General features: G+C 43.3%; 1 protein-coding gene across 2 annotated transcripts in view; it reads left to right on the top strand.

The window, feature by feature from the left end:
- Positions 1–14,146, top strand: part of CDH20 (cadherin 20) — a 204,536-nt gene extending 190,390 nt beyond the window's left edge. For both annotated transcript variants that reach the window (XM_082699384.1, XM_082699385.1), the window contains exons 10-12: positions 3,886–4,003; positions 8,507–8,758; positions 13,013–14,146. In XM_082699384.1, the coding sequence (XP_082555510.1) occupies positions 3,886–4,003; positions 8,507–8,758; positions 13,013–13,518 (876 nt within the window). In that variant the 3' untranslated portion in view covers positions 13,519–14,146. The remainder of the gene's footprint in view (positions 1–3,885; positions 4,004–8,506; positions 8,759–13,012) is intronic.
- The last annotated feature ends 6,624 nt before the right edge of the window (positions 14,147–20,770 follow it).

Below are 20,770 nucleotides of genomic sequence, written 5' to 3'. Positions count from 1 at the left end.
CTGCTCCTGGTTTTGTAAGATGCTTTCTTCTCTCACCTGTGACACAAGAGATCCCTTAACAGCCCTAATTTCTTCCCCCACAGTATATTCTGTGGTCCTATGGATACAGGCAGTAAAGCAAATGGAGTCAGAATAGTTTTAATATGGAAGTTAAAAGTCTGTGAAGTGCATAGCTACAAGGCAAGGACTCATGCTTTGGTAATTCAGGCAGATTTTGCTTTCTCTTCTCTTACTCACCTGGAACATGACATCCTGCTGCACAGAGACTCATTTATACAATCAAAACTCATATTAGCACCCTGCATTCACCAAAGATTAAGTCAACACATCTTCACCTTTCTCAGTTAAAAGAAAAAAGTGATTTACATCTACCACGGGGGTGGGGGAGGCAGTCCTATAATGATTCTCATCTAAATCCTCCCATCAGTGGATTCTTAAAATTCAGGGCAATGGTGTACAGCCCTCCTAAAAATTTTTTCAGCAAGTCTTTAATAATTCTACTTCCACATCTACTGAATTTCTAAGAAGACCTGAAACATTATGCAGCTAGTAAAAGTTACAAAGCAGACTTTATGGTATAAGAAATGATCTGTGTCACTAGAAGTAAAGAAAGAAGGTATAAAAACCACATGTACATGCTTGCAGCTACATAAAATTATGTAGCTACATAAAATTATGCCTACATGTGAACTAAGACATGTAAGGGTCAAGATCCAGAAACAGCAATAGTTACTATGCTATGGTAGCTGAGTTTTGAATGAGGGGGTTTGAACCTGTATTTTAACAATTTTTGTTTTGTAGTATAACAATTTCATATATACTATATAAAGCATAACATAAAATGTTGTTTTATAAGATCTTATAACAAATATACATGATGAAGCTAATTATTAATCTACATTATAAAGAAGGTTAAAAAACAGCACATTAATTAAAGCTCCTCTCCCCCAGAAAACGAAGCACTTACTTTCTTAAAGGTTTTCAGAATAGAAGTTGCATTCTGACAGGTCAATAGCACTTTTAACTACCTATCCTAGGTTTCAGGTTTTGTTGTTGTTGTTTTTTTTTTTTTTAAGGATTTATTTATTTATTATTTAGAAAGAGAGTATGGCTGGTATATGAAAGTGGGAGGAGGGGAGAGGGTGAGGTGAGAGAGAATTCCAAGTCCGCTCCCTGCTGAGCACAGAGCTTCACATACGACTCACCCTCAGGACCCGAAGTTCATGACCTGAGCTGAAACCAAGAGTCAGACACTCAACTACCCGAGCCACCCAGGTGCCCCTAACTACCTCTCTTGGTTTTGAAGCACATGCACACATCTCCCATTTCTAAATACATTCTTTTTTTTTTTTTTTTTTTTTTAGGTTTTATTCATTCATTTGAGAGAAACAGATCAGGATTGGGGGTGATGTGGGGGGAGGAAACAGGGGGGAGGGAAAGGGACAGGCAGACTCTGTACTGAAAGCAGAGACCTACACAGGACTCGATCCCAAGACCCCAAGACTGAGTCAGATGTTTAACTGACTGAGCCACTCAGACCCCAAGACTGAGTCAGATGTTTAACCAACTAAGCCACCCACCCTTCCAAATACACCTTTTAATGGCCTATCAGACAGTCCTTTACAGCACAGTTTATTTTCTGGCTTAAAGATCAGGTCATGGGCCACAAGTCTGTCACATTTATCATCCTTAGCCCAAGATACTAAAAATCCTACCCCTTGATTTCGGCTCTGGGACATACTTTAAAGGTTTTCGAAAGCACACAGCTCAGTAGGCATGTCTGGTTTATAGCGCATCAGGCCTCCTTGTGTTAGATGTGTCCACATACTGTGGTCAGCTGTGTGTCTGCTGAGTCGGGAAATGTGCTGGCCTCTCAGCAAGCAGCCAAGAAGAAGGCCCATAAAGAAATCAGATGACCTACCTGGCGATGGCTGAAAGCAGAATGAAACCAGCTGAGCCAAATATTGCATGGCAAGTGGGACCGAGAATGAAATCTGACCTACCAGGAGAGTGGAGGGCAGGAGCACAGGCCATTGTGTTCCCAACTATTGCAACCAAATTTGCCATAAAAAAAAAAAAATCCAGACCCCAGAAACGAACCCAGCAAAGCAGTGCCTTTGCTCACTCATTCTTTAAAAACCCTGTAACTGACCCCTGATGCACTGGCAGGAGTGTCAAGTCTACAGGGCCGGTCCTCTGCCTCAAGCCCCCATCTCGCTAATATGTGTATAATTTTACAGGTCAGATATTCTGAAATGACTTACCCAACTATGTACTTCATTATACACAATCACCTATTTTTTAAAAGATTTTATTTATTATTTTTTGTCAGACAGATATCATAAGCAGGCAGAGAGGCAGGCAGGAGGTGGGGGATCAGGCTCCCCGCCGAGCAGAGAGCCCAGGACCCTGGGATCACACATGAGCCAAAGGCAGAGGCTTTAACCCACTGAGCCACCCAGGCGCCTCCATAATCACCTATTTTTAACCTTGGTCAAGAAATATGTTTCATCAGAGCACCTGAGTGGCACAGTTGGTTAAGTGTTTGCCTTTGGCTCAAGTCATGATCCCAGGATCCTGGGATTGAGCTCCGTGTCGAGCTCCCTGCCGTGTGGGATGCCTGCTTCTCCCTCTCCCTCTGTCTACCCCTCCCCTTGTTTATGCTCTCACTCTCACGCTATCAAATAAATAAAATCGTTTTTTAAAAAATTTTTTAAAAAGAAATGTTTTGTCATTATGTGTGTGACACTATGGGCAAGATGGAAAGTACAGGACTTATCTCAGGAAAGTACGACTTGCCTGAACCACCCAGGCACCCCTTTTGCAGCATTTTTTTTTTTTTTTTAATCATGGCCTTCATAACCTTCATGACAAACTACTACTTTGAAAAGCACTGTGGAAAAGGCAAAGTTTGAGCCAAAAGAGCTCAGAGAAAACCATCGCTTCTTTGGTACTCCTCAACCCCAAGCTCTGCTTCTGACTCTACTCTGTTCCATACATCCCACTGTAGGTCTTGGGCTCTACACCTTTCCTAGCTCCTCTTCCCAGCCACCAAAAAGCAACAGCCCTGTGACCCAACCCCTCCATCTGTGTATTAACCTGACACAGGAGATTTCTCTCCTAGGTATTGGCAATTTTTTTTTTAATTTTTTTTTTTAAAGATTTATTTATTTGACAGAGAGAAATCACAAGTAGACAGAGAGGCAGCCAGAGAGAGAGAGAGAGGGAAGCAAGCTCCCGGCAATTTTTTTTTTTTTTTAATTTTATTTCTCTATTTGACGGAGAAAGAGAGACAGGGAGAGAGGGTACACAAGCAGGGGGAGTGAGAGAGGGAGAAGCAGGCCTCCTGCTGAGCTCGATCCCAGGACTCCAGGATCATGATCCAAGCTGAAGGCAGATGCTTAACAACTAAGCCACCCAGGCACCCCCTTGTATTGGTCATTTTTAAGTAGAGGCTTCTCAAAGATAGCAAAATGACCCTGAAAATATTAACCCAAATGATAAGGTTAAGTAGGTGAGGCAAGAGAATGAAAAAGTGGGAGACAAGCAGGAACCTGGAGCATCTCACAGCTCTTTAAGCCAATCTTCTATTTAGATTGCTTTAAAATGACTAGCGTTGGTGTGGGAATTTGTTATGGTGAGGCTTCACCCCGGAGGTACTCCGGTAACATTCACCATGTACCTGTCAATGTATTTAGGCCCAACAATAAAGACCAAATACAATCCTGAGTTGTGTGATGGTACGGGGTACTTTCCATAAGTTTCAGGATGTCCTTCTCATCAGGGAAAACAATCCACTATTGGATTTCAGGGTTTAGGATCTCGCCAAGCCCTGAAGATTATTCTTTCAACCCTGATTCATACGATTTCATGTCACTCCCACAGCTGATCCAGACAGTGAGTGCAGTGGACCAAGACGACCCACACAGTGGCCAGCACTTCTACTACAGCTTGGCTCCAGAGGCTGCTAACAACCCCAACTTCACCATTAGGGACAACCAAGGTAATGGGGGGACAGGAACCTACCAATGCTTTCTTATAGCTTGGGCTGGATACTTTTGGTCACTATACCATGCAAACAGTGTCAAAGGTCACCTGCTCTTCAGTAGCAGTGGGGACATTCAATGCTAATTTGTAATTTTTAAAAGTTTTATTTCAAAAAAAGATAAAAATTTAAATTAAAAAAAGTTTTGTTTCAACAGATCAAAGACAATGTCCTCTGCTGATTCTGAAACTTTTAGTTCATCAGTTCACAAATGTTTTAGAGTTGGCGCTGTGTGAGGCAGTGCCAGGCAAAAGCTTTCCCTCATTGCCATAGATAACAGCCATGTCTGTATGCTCTGTAACTATAGGAAGAATCTGAGAAAAACGGTAGAAATTGAACTAGATAAAGAGAAAAACCTGAGGGAACATTTCTGACCAAGCATCAAAGGGGATAACGGTGAAAAGCTCCCAGAACAAAAGGGAGAAAAGGCTAAGATGACAAAGGACAAACATAGGATCACAAAGTGTAGCTTGGCACTGAAACAACTCTATTACTTTATAATGATTTTTAAAAGACAGAGCCAGGTGGGGTTTCTTATTTCAGAAAGCACTCCCCACTACAACTTGGCTGGAAGGGAATTCTAGACCCCTCTTGTGCAGTAAGCATTCTGATCAGCTAAGAAATGTATAGACCTAGCACAGTCTTCATTAGGCATAGGCAGGAAAAGGAGGGACTTTTTGTTCTCTCATCAAATGATTTTCAAAGAAAGATCAGAAAAAAAATCACTTAAATCTGTCAAGTGAACCCCTTCTGTTGCTAACTCTGCTACGTGCTGTCTGACCTTGGGGAGAGAGGTCATCACTTCTCTGGGCCCTACTAGCCTCATTCTTATTCCAGTTCTAAAATACTAATTGTTGGGGCACCTGGGAGGCTCAGTCTTTAAGCGGCTGCTTAATCCCAGGGTCCAGGGATCGAGCTCCGCATCAAGCCCTGCATTGGGCTCCTTGCTCAGCGGGAGGCCTGCTTCTCCCTCTCCCACTCCCCCCTGCTTTTGTTCCCTCTCTTGCTGTGCCTCTCTCTCCCCATCAAATAAATAAAATCTTTAAAAATAAAATAAAATACTAATTGTTACTGTGTAACATCTAAACAAAGGGAAACAAAAAGTCATGATTATGCCTGCCTGTCTTAGTCTCAAACATCACTTATTTGAGACTTAAGTATTAATTCAACCCCACATGATATTCTGCCATTAACATTTGAGACTATCAAACCTGTTTTCTTTTAAATGTAAAACATCCCTCCAAATCTTTCCTTTAACATTCTACATGTTGTCATAAAATCACTCTGATAATTCTAGAAGGGAGGGTAATACAAATCATAACAACAGAACTACAACAATTAAAAATCCTGATCTTTTTATTGGATCAAATTTTGAGCTATTCATTTATCTGCTTCACAGGGAAATCTTTCCTACAAAAAGTAGTTCAGCCCCCTCCAGACAGGTTTCATAGTGGAAACCAGGAGCCGGGGGGGGGGGGGATATTACATTATACTCTTTCTTCATATTTTCACTGAAGTGTCACTCTATGCCTTCACTCTGATATTTATCAGAATCAACAAGAAAACAATATGCAGCAAAATGCCGCAAATTTTTTAAAGATGACTTTGGATACCAATTCACGGAGCCAATGCTTTAAAAAGATGGGCCACGGGAGTATGATGACTAGAAAAAGAAATGAGTCATTTCTTGGAAGGTTTTCCAAAACAAAAGTCAGCACATCTTCAGTAGAAAGGATGAACTCTTAATCTCCTCATGACAATTTATCCCATGAGTATTTTCTACGGAGGCTCATTTAAAAAATTGACCAGCATCGATCTGGTGGATCTGCTGTCAGGACCCCAACTCCCATGCCCAAAACATCTCTTTTTATAAACACCACAAGGCACTATCCAAGTAGAGCCTTCCTTACTTTTTTTTTTTTTTTAATCCACAAAGCATTATTAAAAGGATTGTGTGTATGTAGCATTTTGCAGTTTCAGACACATTTTTCCCATACTTTTCTTTATTTGATATTTATAATAACCCTCGAAGGTTTCGATGAAGTTACTAATCCCTCTGATTCTCGTTGTCTCCGATAAGGAAAGAAGGCAAATGGACCACAATCAGAAAGTGAGTAAGCATTATGGCTAGGACTGGAAGATGGGGCCTGTTTTAGCCACACACACACGCGCGCACGCGCGCTTGAAAGAAAAAGGTTTTGTGTCACCTTGGAAACAAATACTGTTTCTAAATGGGTTACTCAAGCCCTACTCATCATATTCAACAAAAACTCCGCAAGTGGCTACTGCAAGTTGCCAGAACCCTTCCAAGACTAAAGTCAGCAAGGCAACACTCTGATCTTTTTTCTTTTTCTTTAACCTTAAATAATTCTGAGATCAAGAAACATGATGTATAGTACTTAATTAAATGATGATGTAATACTTTTATGAAATTCTGCTCTGGTGAAGCTTTCTAAAAGTCTTACAACCCAGCCTCAATTAAACTGAAAAAAGTAAAATAGATTTCTATTTGAGAAAAACTTGGTTTCTGAAAAAACAAGACTAACACTGTAAAACAGAATACTATTTAGCTACTAAGTCTGGAAAAACAGAAAAATGGGTGGGTTGTACAGTAGGTAGAAATATAATCTTCAGGTGGGCAAGCAGAGGGCCTGTACCAAAGCAGGAAAGGATTTCCACTGGCTGGATAATTTTCAAGAGTTAACATCACTAGACCAAATAACAAATAACAGCAAAATGGAAGAAATGTATACTTGGAGTCCGAGAACAGAGCTCAAATCTCAGCTCTGCTACTAAGTTAGTAACTTTGAACAAATTTCATCACTTTCTCTAGGCCTTAACTCACCTGTATAAAAGGGTCAGATTATCACTATCTCATCAAATGTGAAAATGAAATGAGATGCTGTGCACTTAAGCACTCAGTAAACAATCACCAATATCGTGAAAAGGCAGGGCAAGGAGGAAGGAGAAAAGCTAACAAAGGGATAACGTATCCATCAGAATAAGCTAGCCTATGCTGAGGAACAAATGACTGCAAAATTCCAGTGGTTTAACACAACTAAAATTAGTTTCTTACTCACATAAAACCAGCTGTGGATCTGAGCAACAAGGACAGCTGTGTCCATGTAGCTCAGGGTCCCAGGCTGCCTGGCTCTCCATCTCAAACGTTCTTGTATGGTATTGCACGGAGGCAAGAGAACACAGAGAAACACGTATCAGCTGTTAAATTCTTCTGCCTGGAAGTGATGCAAATTGTTTTGCTCATTTTTCATTATCAAAAGCAAATCATATAGATATGCCACAATTAAAGAGGGCAGAAAAGTATAATCCTTTAATATGTCCAAGAAGGGAAGGAGAACCAAAAATATTGATAATAATGTTTACTTTGGTTAGGCTCTCAGAAGTTTTTGTGAAGTTCTAGACTCTTCCTTGTAAAATGTAAACCCCTTGGACCTTCCCTGTTGATGTCAGCTTTGAGAGTCACTGCTTGCATGTCCTATCACATCTCTAAACTTTTCCTCTACTGAAAATGATCTGAACTTTGCAAAAAAATATATGACTTGTAATTCCAACCCACTGGAAGAAACTTGAAAACAAAGATTAAAAAAATAAAAGATCCTAGAACATTACATTAGGCAAATATAAATATAAATACACAGACACACACGACCTTTAAGAAAACACATCAAATAATTTTGCTACTTCCCTTTAAAACTGGAGGGAAAAAAACTAGTATTGCCGATCAGGAATGAATTTCTCCAAGTTCTTATTAACTGTGTCCCCTCAGACCACAAGTAAGGGGAAATAACAGGGTGTGTCACGTGATTAGGGGATTTCAAACAAGCTTCCGCTAAATGAGCAGTTTCTTCAGAAAGCACAGAAGGAGTTGGTGACTGCTTTCAGAGGTGTAAAAGAAAACAGCCAAAGACGTGACTTCCAGTGAAAGTGGCAAAAATAAGCAATCTGCCACAGCCAAGTGGGCTCCTCAGCATTCTTTTCCTGGAGGCACAAAGCAGCCCCAGGGCCTTGGAAAGCTGCTGAGGGGGGGTGGGGGAACAAGCAGGGACCGCAAGTGGCCAGTGATTGTTCATTCCTATCAAGCTTTCACAGGAACATTCCAGTTAGATCTGAAGTCTAACAGTTCGCCCTTGGCACTTTATGTCACAAAGGGTAAAAAAGACTCTCATAAAGGGTTTCTCTCTTAGGCCCCAGGGCTTTGCCTAGAAGCAGAGCAAAAAAGTCCGTGGTTTTGGAATCCACATGCTGATCCAAAGCAGAGGGGGCGCTGGGCAGCCCCTCCAGGGACTGTCTGCCGCTCCCTCTCCGCCCTTCCCACTCCCACCCCTGCCCTCTTGCTCTCCTCAATCTAAGAGATTAATTCGCTTACTAGATTCTTCCTTTTTCTTTCCTCCCACTTTTCCACTCCCTTTTTCCAACTCCTAAATCCCCTGTCTTCTTCAGACAACACCGCCCGGATTCTCACCAGGAGGTCTGGCTTCCGGCAGCAGGAGCAGAGCGTCTTCTACCTGCCCATCCTGATAGCGGACAGTGGGCAGCCGGCGCTGAGCAGCACGAGCACGCTGACCATCCAGGTGTGCACCTGCAGCGACGACGGCCACGTCCTCTCCTGCAGCCCCGAGGCCTACATGCTCCCTGTCAGCTTGAGCCGCGGCGCCCTCATTGCCATCCTGGCCTGCATCTTTGTCCTCTTAGGTAAGCAAGGGGCTCCCTTCTTTTCTGTGGGGTCCCGTAAGTGCTTACTTGGCTACCATTCTAACACTGCTGTTCAGAACCCGTCTTCTATGCCATGCTTATTGAAAAGGTGGTAGAGTAAGGCTGGGAAAGAATAAAGAAACTGAAGGTAGGGTGCCTGGGTGGCTCAGTTGGTTAAGCAACTGCCTTCAGCTCAGGCGGTGATCCCAGAGTGCCAGGATCAAGTCCCGCATCAGGATCCCAGCTCCTCGGGGAGAAGCCTACTTCTCCCTCTGACCTTTTCCTGTCTCATGTTCTCCCTCTATCTCCGTCTCTCTCTCTCCCTCTAATAAATAAATAAAATCTTTTAAATATATATATATATAGAAAGAATTTATATATATATATATTTATATATATATATATATATATTTAGAGAGAGAGAGAGAGAGAGAGAGAGAACGAACCTGAAGATAGGTCCTTCCTTCAAGGAAGTCATGGCCTCTTTGGCCAAATCAAAGCAAATACATTTATCAAGCATCTGCTATGGGCCAGGGTACCATTCCAGGTGCTGGGATTAGTAAGACAGACACATCCCAGCCTTCACAAAGCTTACTTCAGAGCAAAGCAAGTTCATTTTGACACCACAGAATCAACACGACAATTTGGGGCAGGATATGATAAACACCTCTTCTGACCCCTTCATTTCACATAAGTAGTAGCTAAATCACAAAGAGAGAGTGACAGGCCCAAGGCAAAATGTCAGAGGCAGAGGCAGAAGTGAAATGCAGACGACCCTGCACTATTCATCCTGTATCTGAGTGGCAAGGCTCTTTTCCTAAGTGTTCATCCCCCAAATTCTGGAGGTGGTAGGTGTTAAGGAGAAGAGAAGAAGGACAGGGTATCCTGAAGGGACAGGAGACAAGGCTGGGTGCCATTTTATAGAAGGTGGTCAGGGAAGGCCTCCCTGATAATAAGACCTTTGAACAGATACTTGAAAGAAGTGAGAGTGAACCCCGTGGCTCTCTGGGGGAATAAGCTATTTGGGGGCGTTAGCACTCCTCCAAGGCACTGTGGCCATCTAACAAGGAGCAGTGACTACACAGGATCAGCGTGCCACTGCTGGTGACATAAAAAGGTGCGATGACAGGCTGGTGGGAGAGCACAGGTGAGGGAGAGGATCCTTTCTTCCTCTGCTCAAATCATACAGGCAGCCACTCACCTCCTTGCTCATAAATAAGGCTATTCGAGCAACTGTTTTTGAACTCAACACTCAAAAACCAACAATAAAACACGTAAACTAACTCTAAAAACGACAAAAATATCTGTCCATATATCCCAACTCTTCTGATTAAGTAATTCATTGCGCACATATTTTGCTTAGAAAAAAAAGCAGACTTAGATAGTAATATCATCTAATACGAAAGAAACCCTACCGTTCTATGAGGGAAAAGAATACAGTGCTGGGGATTTAAGTGAGAACAGACATGTGGAGATCCACGTAACCCCCTGGCCCCAGGTTTACCTATGAACCAAGAAATGGAGTCAAACCGAAGACAGAACGTCCTGACTACAAAACGTCAGCCCTTCATTGAATTTCTAGGTAGGTCTGTGGAATATGCCTCTCAGAAAACATTTGCAAATACCACATGTGGTTTGATTTTGTTGTTTTAGTTCAGGGCTACATGAGAAGTAATATAAATTAAGTAACTTTTCTAAATCCTCTGACCCCTAGATCAGAGAGTTGTTACGATTTCTGGTCCGGGTCGGCACTAACACCCTCCTGCAATTCCCCGAGTGTCCACAAGATGGCAATGGGAGTCCTTGAGTGTAGGACAGGATAACCTACAAGAAGCCATCGAAGAAACTCGCTGGCGGGAGAAATTTCCAGCCTGCCTATTCCTACTCCTATCTTTGGAAAATGTCCACATTATAAGTTCACCCTTGCCCACAAAGAATAGAAAAAGCCATCATTACAGAAAGACCGATTTTAAAAGACTGGCACAGAGATAGTCTCAAGCTAGAAATGGTGTGCAAGGAACAATTTACACTGTGCCTCCAAACCCACTATGTCTTATCTTCTGAACTGTACAGAATAAACGGGTAGTTTTCACAAGCTAAACTGAGCAGAGCTTTATATGCAACTTTAGATAAAATCCTCATAGTTTTAGGCACTCTTATTTCTAAGAATGCGTATCCTAAATAAAACTTAATTCATAAAACTGAGTAAGACTGTAGTGGATTTGCCAACAAAATACTACATTTTACAGACAATTAAATAAATTTACTAATTTCAACTTTATAGTTTTTTTTTTTCCATGTCTCTAGTATAGATCTAATTCCTAGAAAAATCTCATGGGCCCTATGCACTGCGCTTGAAATACCTAAAGATCCTCTTCTGTCAGGGAAATCTTTCAGTTGAATAGGACCATGTTTCCCAGAATCTGATTTTCAGGGCATTATCCGATACTTGTTATTTAAATCAGATTATCTAAAAAATACATTTGTATCTTATTTTGTAAGATAAAGATATTTGTAAGGTAAATATAAGATCGATCAATTCGATAAGCTGCCTAATTCTCTAACATCAGAATTCCTTCCAGCAGATATCCAAGACTTTTCTAATTTTGCTTCCTAGCATTTTCTTAAATACCACCCCTACCATTCCAGGATCATCTGTGTGAACGTTTTTCGGTCCTCTGGGAAGAATTACCCAGCCAGCCCTGCCTCTGAAATCTCTTTGCAACACATATAACCCTATGATAGTCCTTCTCACTGCCTGACTACTATAAATCATCTATATTTCCTTAGATTACAAGTTTATAAGACCAAAAATCATGTCATATCAATGTTGTTTCTCTACTGGTTTGCATAGTACATAAAAAATATGAGTTTAGCACTTGTTCACTGAGCCCCACGAACACATAATGTTCATTTAGAATCATCCCATTTACCCAGCTCTACATCCAACCAGCTCACACACCCGCCTCCCACACCCACTTTAAGCCCCCACTTCTTCAGAGCCCTATTAGACCACTCCTCTGAAATCCCGCAATCAGGTAGTCCATAAGTCGGATTTTGGCACACACAGAAAATATACAAGAGTATGTCATTGTTTCCTGTGTTTGCCTTTTGTCACCCTAGCTATTTGGGAAACTATTAGGCATTAACATCATTTTAACTGCAATTTACAAAAAGCCCATTCTACATCCAAATGTTTTAAATCATTACCATGAATTTTTTAAGTCAGTTCATAATTTTACTAGGCATACGACTGAACTCCATTTTTCTTCCCCTTGGTAAACTGAAGTTTCATTTTGTAGTGTTGTCAAGCTGTTACCGTTCACCAGCTATAACAAAGCACATCAGGAAAAAAAAAAAAAAAAATCAATAGCAGTTCTACAGCTAAAACCTCAACACACTTCCTGGAAAACATTTTCAGTCACAGAGATAAACAGTTCAATGGGATTATCTCTATCTCTCCTTTAAACCACAGTGAACACATCCTGGGGGGGGGGGGGACCACCACATTTATTGGGATAAAATTTTATCCAAATCTGCAAGGGCACCTCTAACAGTGTGGTGTTTCTTTGATAACATGCGGAATTACATAAAATGTCACTGCTAGTTCTTTTCCTTCCATGAACATCCCTGGGTCCAGACAGTCACCACTACCTCTCTAACAGAAGGCTTTCCGAGGAATCGGAGTTTATTGGAGCAATAAGCAATATGCAATCGCTTATTTTTTTTTAAAGAGATACAGAAAGACTAAGACTTGGGTTCATACTTAGCCTTTATGTCCCTATGCATATGTACTAATACGTGATTCTATTTGCAGAGTGAAATCCTACTAAGATCCTAATGTCAAAAAAACAAAACAAAACAAAAAAAGCGGGGGGGGCGGGGGGGTTCCGCCTACGTAATAAGATTCCCACATTATCAGAAATGTATTCTTGTCCTTACACGGTCAGAAGACACTGTCTGAGCCTTAGCATAGATTCCACGGAGGCCGTTGAGCTTACTGGGATTTAATTCGGGGGTGGCCGGCCACCACCTGCAAGAAAGAGAGGGCTTCACCTGCCTACAAACCCCCAGCGCGACCGCGCAGAATGAGTGAGGAGGCCGACCCCGAGGTTCAGAACATCCGAATGCCGTCTCTGGGCTCAGCGCTCAAAGACCCGGTCCCGTACCTGTGGTTCCCCGGGGGCCCCTGCCGTCACGGCCCCCACAGCCGGGTCTCCGGGGTCAAGAGCCTGTCCTCTTTGTCTCCGGCAGTGCTGGTGCTGCTCATCCTGTCCATGAGGCGGCACCGGAAACAGCCGTACATCATCGACGACGAGGAGAACATCCACGAGAACATCGTCCGCTACGACGACGAGGGCGGCGGCGAGGAGGACACCGAGGCCTTTGACATCGCGGCCATGTGGAACCCCCGGGAGGCGCAGGGGGGAGGCGCCCCCAAGACGCGGCAGGACATGCTGCCCGAGATCGAGAGCCTCTCCCGCTACGTGCCTCAGACGTGCGCCGTGAACAGCACGGTCCACAGCTACGTGCTGGCCAAGCTCTACGAGGCCGACATGGACCTGTGGGCCCCGCCCTTCGACTCCCTCCAGACCTACATGTTCGAGGGGGACGGCTCCGTGGCCGGGTCGCTGAGCTCCCTGCAGTCGGCCACGTCGGACTCGGAGCAAAGCTTCGACTTCTTGACGGACTGGGGGCCCCGCTTCCGGAAGCTGGCGGAGCTCTACGGGGCGTCGGAGGGGCCCGCGCCGCTGTGGTGACGGAAGCCGCGAGGCAGGCGCGCGTCCAAACGCGGACGTTCTTGGCGGCCGCGCAGCCGCGGTGCAGCCGACCACGACCACGCGAGCGAGCGAGCAATACTGTGCCGGAGAGTGAGAGGGTGAGCAGCGGCGGAGAGAGCTCTCTCTGGATCAGCTTTACTTGGTTACGTGAAGTTAAGCAGTCGCACGGAAACACAGGAAGAAGCGGGGGCAGAAACTCCAATATCCTTTCGTTCCTTTTTTCTTTTTCATTTTTGCGACACCGCCTTCAAGGGCTTGGCGTCCAAGGTCAAGTGATGGCGAGCTTGGCCTTTCTCTCCCATTCGCCAAGGCCTTTGTCGCTTTGTCACTCTGCCACCACTGAAGAGTTTCTGGTCTTACCTACGCAGGTGGCAACTGAAGGGAAGTCTGACTCTCATATCCTTTTTCCTTTTTCCTCCCTTTTTGAAAAAAATTTTTATCTTACTTTGTTCTCCATGTAAGGGTTTTGCTGGCTCATCAGACCGCACAAACCAACCCACACAAAAGAACGCTGAAAAATTGTTACTCGGTGAAATTAACCTACTTGTCCTGGGATGGATGGAATTTCTTTTAACCCTTTTGAGACGAGGTTAAGGCGAATCAGCCTTGCATGACGGGTGGGTGGGGGATGGGAGAAGGAAGAGGCATTGACTTTGTGCTCAAGTTTAACGGCTGAACCAAGAGTTGCTGGCATTACAGCGAAACCAACGGCATCAAGTTAGAGTGCTCTGTTCTCTCGGCTCTTGAACTGTGCCCCTGCAAAATTGTTCAGAACAAAACCAGAAAATCTGCCTCTTTTGCACTGTAGATGTCTCTTCCATGTGCCAAATGTGAAGATTAGATGCTACAAATGAAAGCCAAATAAAAAGAAGTATCTGATAAAAGCATGGGTTAGAGGGCTTTCCTAATCTGTGTGAGGTCAATCCAAGGGATGTTTACATACTGTAGATAACCTACTTGAACAAAAATCAGTATTATAGAGAATAAATGGATGTAAGAAAATTACATGTATAAGTTTTGTATATTTGTTAATAATTTTGGTAATAAATATGATGTACTGCATCTCAGTACCCTAGCACTTCTTTTAATAAAAGTTAAATAGAAGGGAAAGTCTATTGCACATTTGTTTAATTGCAGAGCACGAAGATGGCCTTGTGATCTTGACCTAGCCTCAGGTTCCTGGGGCTGGAGCTGATTCATCAGGCAAAGGCACCAGAGGAGTAGTATGACACTGTGCATTCTTTTCCAGTCACTGAACACATGAATATTGTGGTTCCAGCTGTTAAACGTTTCGTGAGCACTCTTCATCCCCTCCATCTCTGAAAAGAGTAAAGGACGGTTTGATGATATCAATCATGTAAAGGTGAATCATGCCCCAAATTTTTCATTTTGTGAGAGGGTTTTCCACATAGCCACCAAGGAGACAGGCCACTCTCCTACTTCTATCTCTGTTCTTTTTTTTTTTTTTTTAAAGATTTTATTTATTTATTTGACAGAGAGAGAGCACAAGTAGACAGAGAGACAGGCAGAGAGAGAGGAAAGCAGGCTCTCCACTCAGCAGAGAGCCCGATGCGGGACTCGATCCCAGGACCCTGAGATCATGACCTGAGCCGAAGGCAGCGGCTTAACCCACTGAGCCACCCAGGCGCCCTCTATCTCTGTTCTATTGGCAAATCAACTATGTACAAACGAATACAAATATATATCAAATCTGTACAGCTCACCAAGACTGGATGAGTTCACAGAAGGCAGGGACCATATTTTATTCATCTTTCCTTGCCCCACAATTGATTGTAAACAAATTAGTTTTGTGTGGGTCTTGTTTATAAAAATGGTTCTCAAATTTTGATGGGTTCAGAATCTCCTGGAACACTTGTTCAACAATAGCTTGTTGGGCCCTACCCCCATGCAGTTTCCAATTCAGCTCATCCGGAACAATTTGCATTTCTAACAGGTTTCTAGGTGGTGCAGATGCCCCTGGCCCATGGGTCAGTCAGACTTTGAGAAGCTCTGCTGTAGGGCCCCTCTCTCTCAAACACAAGAAGATTAGATTATCAGCCCACTTACACTGGGGCCCATCTTTTCCAGTATGAAGGATAGTTTGGCAGAAGTGTGCAAGAAGACTGACAAACATCCAGGAGCCCGAAGGATATGTTTTATGGTCTATTACATGGTATACTAACAGCCAAGAAAATTCTTATCATCAGACATCAGTAGACTAACCCTTTCTTCCCATCAAAGGCAGCTCTCACACATCCTCTATGAGTAAGGTATGATATAACCAAAGATAAGAATAAGCAAAGAAATAGGGGCGCCTGGGTGGCTCAGTGGGTTCAGCCTCTGCCTTCGGTTCAGGTCATGATCTTGGGGTCCTGGGATCAAGCCCCACATCAGGCTATCCATTCAGCAGGGAGCCTGCCTCCCCCGCTCTCTCTGCCTGCCTCTCTGTCTACTTGTGATCTCTCTCTCTCCTTGTCAAATAAATAAATAAAATCCTAAAAAAAAAAAAAAAAAAGAATAAGCAAAGAAATAAAGAAGGCTATGAACTTGACTCCAAACCAGCCTCTACAACTACCAGTTACTTGAATGTGAGCAAATTAACCCCTATAACGTTTTCCTTTCTGTCACGAGCCCTGAGGATAATTTTGTGACTATTTTCCTTTGTATTGCATGTGTTAAGAACTGGGAACAGCTGTTATCCTAACCACAGGAGGTTATCATGCCCCACATCCTGCAAATGTGGTACCCATGATACTGGGCATGAAGTGATTAAACAATCTCCCAGAGCTTCTGGGCCCTGGGAGGATGTTTAATGGTGTGATACAGGAAGTGTGAGAGAAGTACAGGGTGAGAGCTCCATTTCAGCTCACATTTTAAGCTGAAAGAGATTCTTCCTCCAAACCAGTTTTAAAATTCCCTTTCCATGGCCACAGTTTACCAGAAATGCTTTTCCCTCTGAAAAGAAAACATTAGCACCACCAGACAGAAGGCAGAATGGAATTAGGTTAGGCAAGAGTGCTGTAGAATTATTCAGCCATTGCTTTGTTAACAGGTAAAAGAGCTAGCCTATAATTTACATGTTGGGGGGAAACAGGAGCATCGGTAGGAATCAATTAATAAGACTGTCGGAAACTATTCCGGAACAAGAACACAAGCAGATAAAAATGATCAGTGAATTTTCTGAAACAAAAAAGCAGAATATCTCAGATGGCAAAGACAAAGATGGAATGGTACACACACACACACACACACACAAATCCTGGAATCAAAATTCAGACAAGTCCCAATCCGTGCAGGCACACTGATTATAGCTTGTTACTAGTTCACTAGTGATGCAGAACTGGACCTTGATGTCAGAACTCATAACATATTCTTCATAGCGGTGGGACTACACGAACATGGGGTAAACTCTACAAGTCGGGTTTCGTTGCAGATGGACCCATTCTCAAATCCATTTGTCATCTCCATAATAGAGCTAAAGAACTTACAAATATTTTTATGCATAAATACCTGGATTTAGGAGTCTTTTGTTTGATTCTAAGGGTCAAGGTTCTGATATAGGGAGTGGACAAAATCAGATCAAGGAATCTTCTTTTTAAAATGATCTAATGACACAAACCTGTCTCTTGTGATTGATGTTGTGCAAAAACCATGAGTACTAACTTATAGTATGTCCAATTACCTATAACTTCAATGGGGCGCCTGGGTGGCTCAGTGGGTTAAGCGTCTGCCTTTGGCTCAGGTCATGATCCCAGGGTGCTGGGATGGAGCTCCGCATGGAGCTCCTTGCTCAGCGGAGAGCCTGCTTCTCCCTCTGCTTGCCACTCCCCTTGCTCGTGCTAGTGCGCACTCTCTCTCTCTTTCACTCCCTCTCTCTCTCTCTGACAAATTAAAAAAATAATAATTATAAAACTTAAAATTAAAAAACTATAACATTAACTCCAAATAAAATTTTTCTAGAATGTTTACTCCTGAGACAGGATGCTTACAAATCCAGCCCCAAGTATTTGGCTACACTTTGGTTTTGAAAGGATTGTCAGGGGGCTGATGATGAGGGAGTTTCTTCCACTCCAACACTTTTGCTACTGTGGCTGCCTTTCTGGTACTCATGATGACAAGGGTTACTTCCTATTCCAGAAAGCCTTAGAACACTTCTCGGGATTACTGACTCTCAAAAACCATTAAAACTCCCTATGAATCTTTTCTAATTTTTCAGAAAGGCTGAATACTAGCTTCTCTTTTATTATTTCCATGTCTTCCCCTTCCTCTCCAATCCCTGTTTTATGATTATTGCTGCATAAAAAGGCACTCCAAACTTAAGTGGTTTAAAAAGACAATGACTTTATCATGTTCACAGATTCAGTGGCTGGAGACTCAGGAAGGATCCACCAAGGACACCCCCTCTTGGCTCCACGATGTCAGGACCTTAGCTGGGGGGGACCAAAGGCTGGGGGTGACTCATCCGCCTCCTCCATATGTCCGGGGGTTGGGGCTGGCCATTCAGACCAGCCGGGGCCACCAGCAAGACCTCCTCATGGCTCCTTGGGCTTCCCACATCCCAGGTGCTGAGTTCCAGGAGCGAACATCCCAAGAAAAGGCAGAAACCAAATCGTCTTTTATTAGCAGAAGTCACATAGCATTACTTCCACAGTAGTCAGTCACAAGACTCTCCACTTTGAAAATGAGGAAACATGAACTCCACCTCCCAACGGGAAGAGTGTCTGGGCCACATTGCAAGAAGAAATAACGTGCCTCTGCTGGAAAATGTGATCAGCCACGTCCTTCCCCTTTTCCGCCTACCTCCTCCCCACATCCCAGGAATCATTTTTTATTCTATTCACCATTCCTCTTCTCTCTTCACTCCTCCTCCTCTGTATAGACTACATTCTTGTTCTATGGGCATATTATTCTTCTCCGAAATTCAGCTATATCCCTACCACAGTACTTTAAGAAGTAAGTGAATATTCCATGCAAACAGCTAACAAAATATCCAACACGTAACCAGTGTATATTTTGATTGAGGTATAATTAACATACAATAAAAATATTTAAGGTATATAATTTAATAAGGGTTGGCAGACATATATACCCATGAAGCCATGACCACAATCAAGGTCGTGAGTGTATCTGTCACCCACCAAGGTTTTCTCACATCCCTTCATAATACATCCTTCCCACACCTGCCTCTCTCCCCCGCAACTCCAATCAACCACTGTTGTGCCTTCTATAGATCTGTTTACATTTTCTAGAGTTTTATAGAAATGAAATCATACAGTGTGAACTTCTTTGTGTGGGCGTGGGGGAGATCTGGGATCTTTCAACTCAGCATTTTTGGAAATTCATCCAGGTCACTGTGTACATCAGTCCCTTGCTTTTTGTTGCTGAGCAGTATTCTATTTATAGACACACCACAACCTGTTTCTTTGTTCATCTATCAGTGTGCTCGGGCTGCCATAACAAAGCACCATAACCTGGTTGGCTTAAACGACAGAAATTAATTTTCCCACAACTCTGGAAGCTGGACGATCAGGGTACCAACATGGTCAGGTTTCAATGAGGACTCTCCTTCCAGTTTGCCTCTGGATGCTTTCTCACTGTGTCCTCACAGGGCAGAGAGAGGGAGTGAGCTCTCCGGGGTCTCTCCTCTTAGACACAATCCTATCAAATTAGTGCCCCACCCTTACGACCTCATTTAACCTTAATGACCGCTTCTTTTCTTTTTTAAATTTTATTTATTTGGCAGAGAGAGAGAATGGGAACACAAGCAGGGGGAGTTGGAAAGGGAGAAGCAGGCTCCCCTCTGAGCAGGTAGCCCAATGCAGGAGATCCTGCCTAGAGCCAATGGCAGATGCTTAACAAATGAGCCACCCAGGTGCCCCCACCCCACCCCGTAATGACCTCTTTACTCCAAATATAGTCACATTAAGCATGAAAGCTTTCAACATATGAATTTGGGGGATTGAGGTGCCTGGGTGGCTCAGTTACTAAGTGTCGGCCTTCAGCTCAGGTCATGATTCCAAGGTCCTGGGATCGAGACCCACATCAGACTCCCTGCTCAATGGGGAACCTGCTTCTCCCTCCCCAGCTCCCCCTGCTTGTGTTCCCTCTCTTGCTGTGTCTCTCTCGGTCAAATAAATAAACAAAATCTTAAAAAAAAAAAAAAAGGCAGAGACACAATTCAATCCTTAGCTAGTCACATGTTGCTAGACATTTGCATTGTTTGCGGCTTTGGGCCATTACAAGTTAAGCTGTATGAATATTTGCTTACTCGTCTTTGTAGGGATATATATTTTTTTTCTTCTCCTAGATAAATACATAGAAATGGAAGGGCTGGGATCATGAGGGTATACGTTTTGTGATGTTTTACTGTCAAACTGTTTTCCAAAGTCTTTTTTATCATTTTCTGTTCCCACAAGCAGTGTATGAGCTTTCCCATTTCCTCCACATGCTCCTTTTTTTTTTTTAACTCCTCTGCCTCTGACATTTGTTGTGAGTTGAACTGTGTCTGCCAAAAGATAGGTTCAAGCCCTTACCCTCAGCACCTGTGAATCTGACTTTATTTGGAAATAGGGTCTTTGCTTACAGATGTAATCAAGTTAAGATAAGGTCATCCTCGTTGAGGATGGGCCCTGGTCCAATGACTGCTGTCTTTATAAAAGACAAATTTGGACAAAGGAACAGAGACACAGGGAAGGGAGCACCGTATGACAACTGAGGCAGAGAGGTCAGAGTGATGCTTTAAGAAGGATTGCTTGCAACCACCAAAAGCTAAGACAGAAGCACGGGACAGATACCTCCTCCACGCTTCCAGAAGGAACCAACCCTGCCCACACCTGGGTTTCACACTTCTAGCCTCCAGAACTGAGAAAATAAGCTCCTATCGTTGTAAACAACCCCGTTTGTAGTAATTAGTCATAGCTTCCCTGGAAAACGAATACGAACCTTACGCAGTACATTTTAGGAAAACTATTTTAGCATAAAAATCAGTAAGCCTCCTTTACATGCTCCTGTAATTTGGGCTGGATCTCCAACACATATACACAGCCGCTTACGTGTTAATTAACTAACTAGTGTGTCTGCCTTGTGGGGTTTTTGGTGTTTGGTTTTTTTTTTTAATTTCAACCCAGCCACTGCACACGTTCTGAGGGGACGGAGAAGGCCTCTGAGGAAGCCTGCTGTCTGGCAGGCCGCGGGCGGCGGCAGCCCTCTCTGGCTGACTTGGCAGCGTGTG

The sequence above is a fragment of the Mustela nivalis genome (genome assembly GCF_964662115.1).
Source record: "Mustela nivalis genome assembly, chromosome: 14".
Taxonomy (NCBI): domain Eukaryota; kingdom Metazoa; phylum Chordata; class Mammalia; order Carnivora; family Mustelidae; genus Mustela; species Mustela nivalis.
The sequence above is the reverse complement of the archived record's forward strand: the minus strand, read 5'-3'. Positions and strand labels throughout refer to the sequence as shown.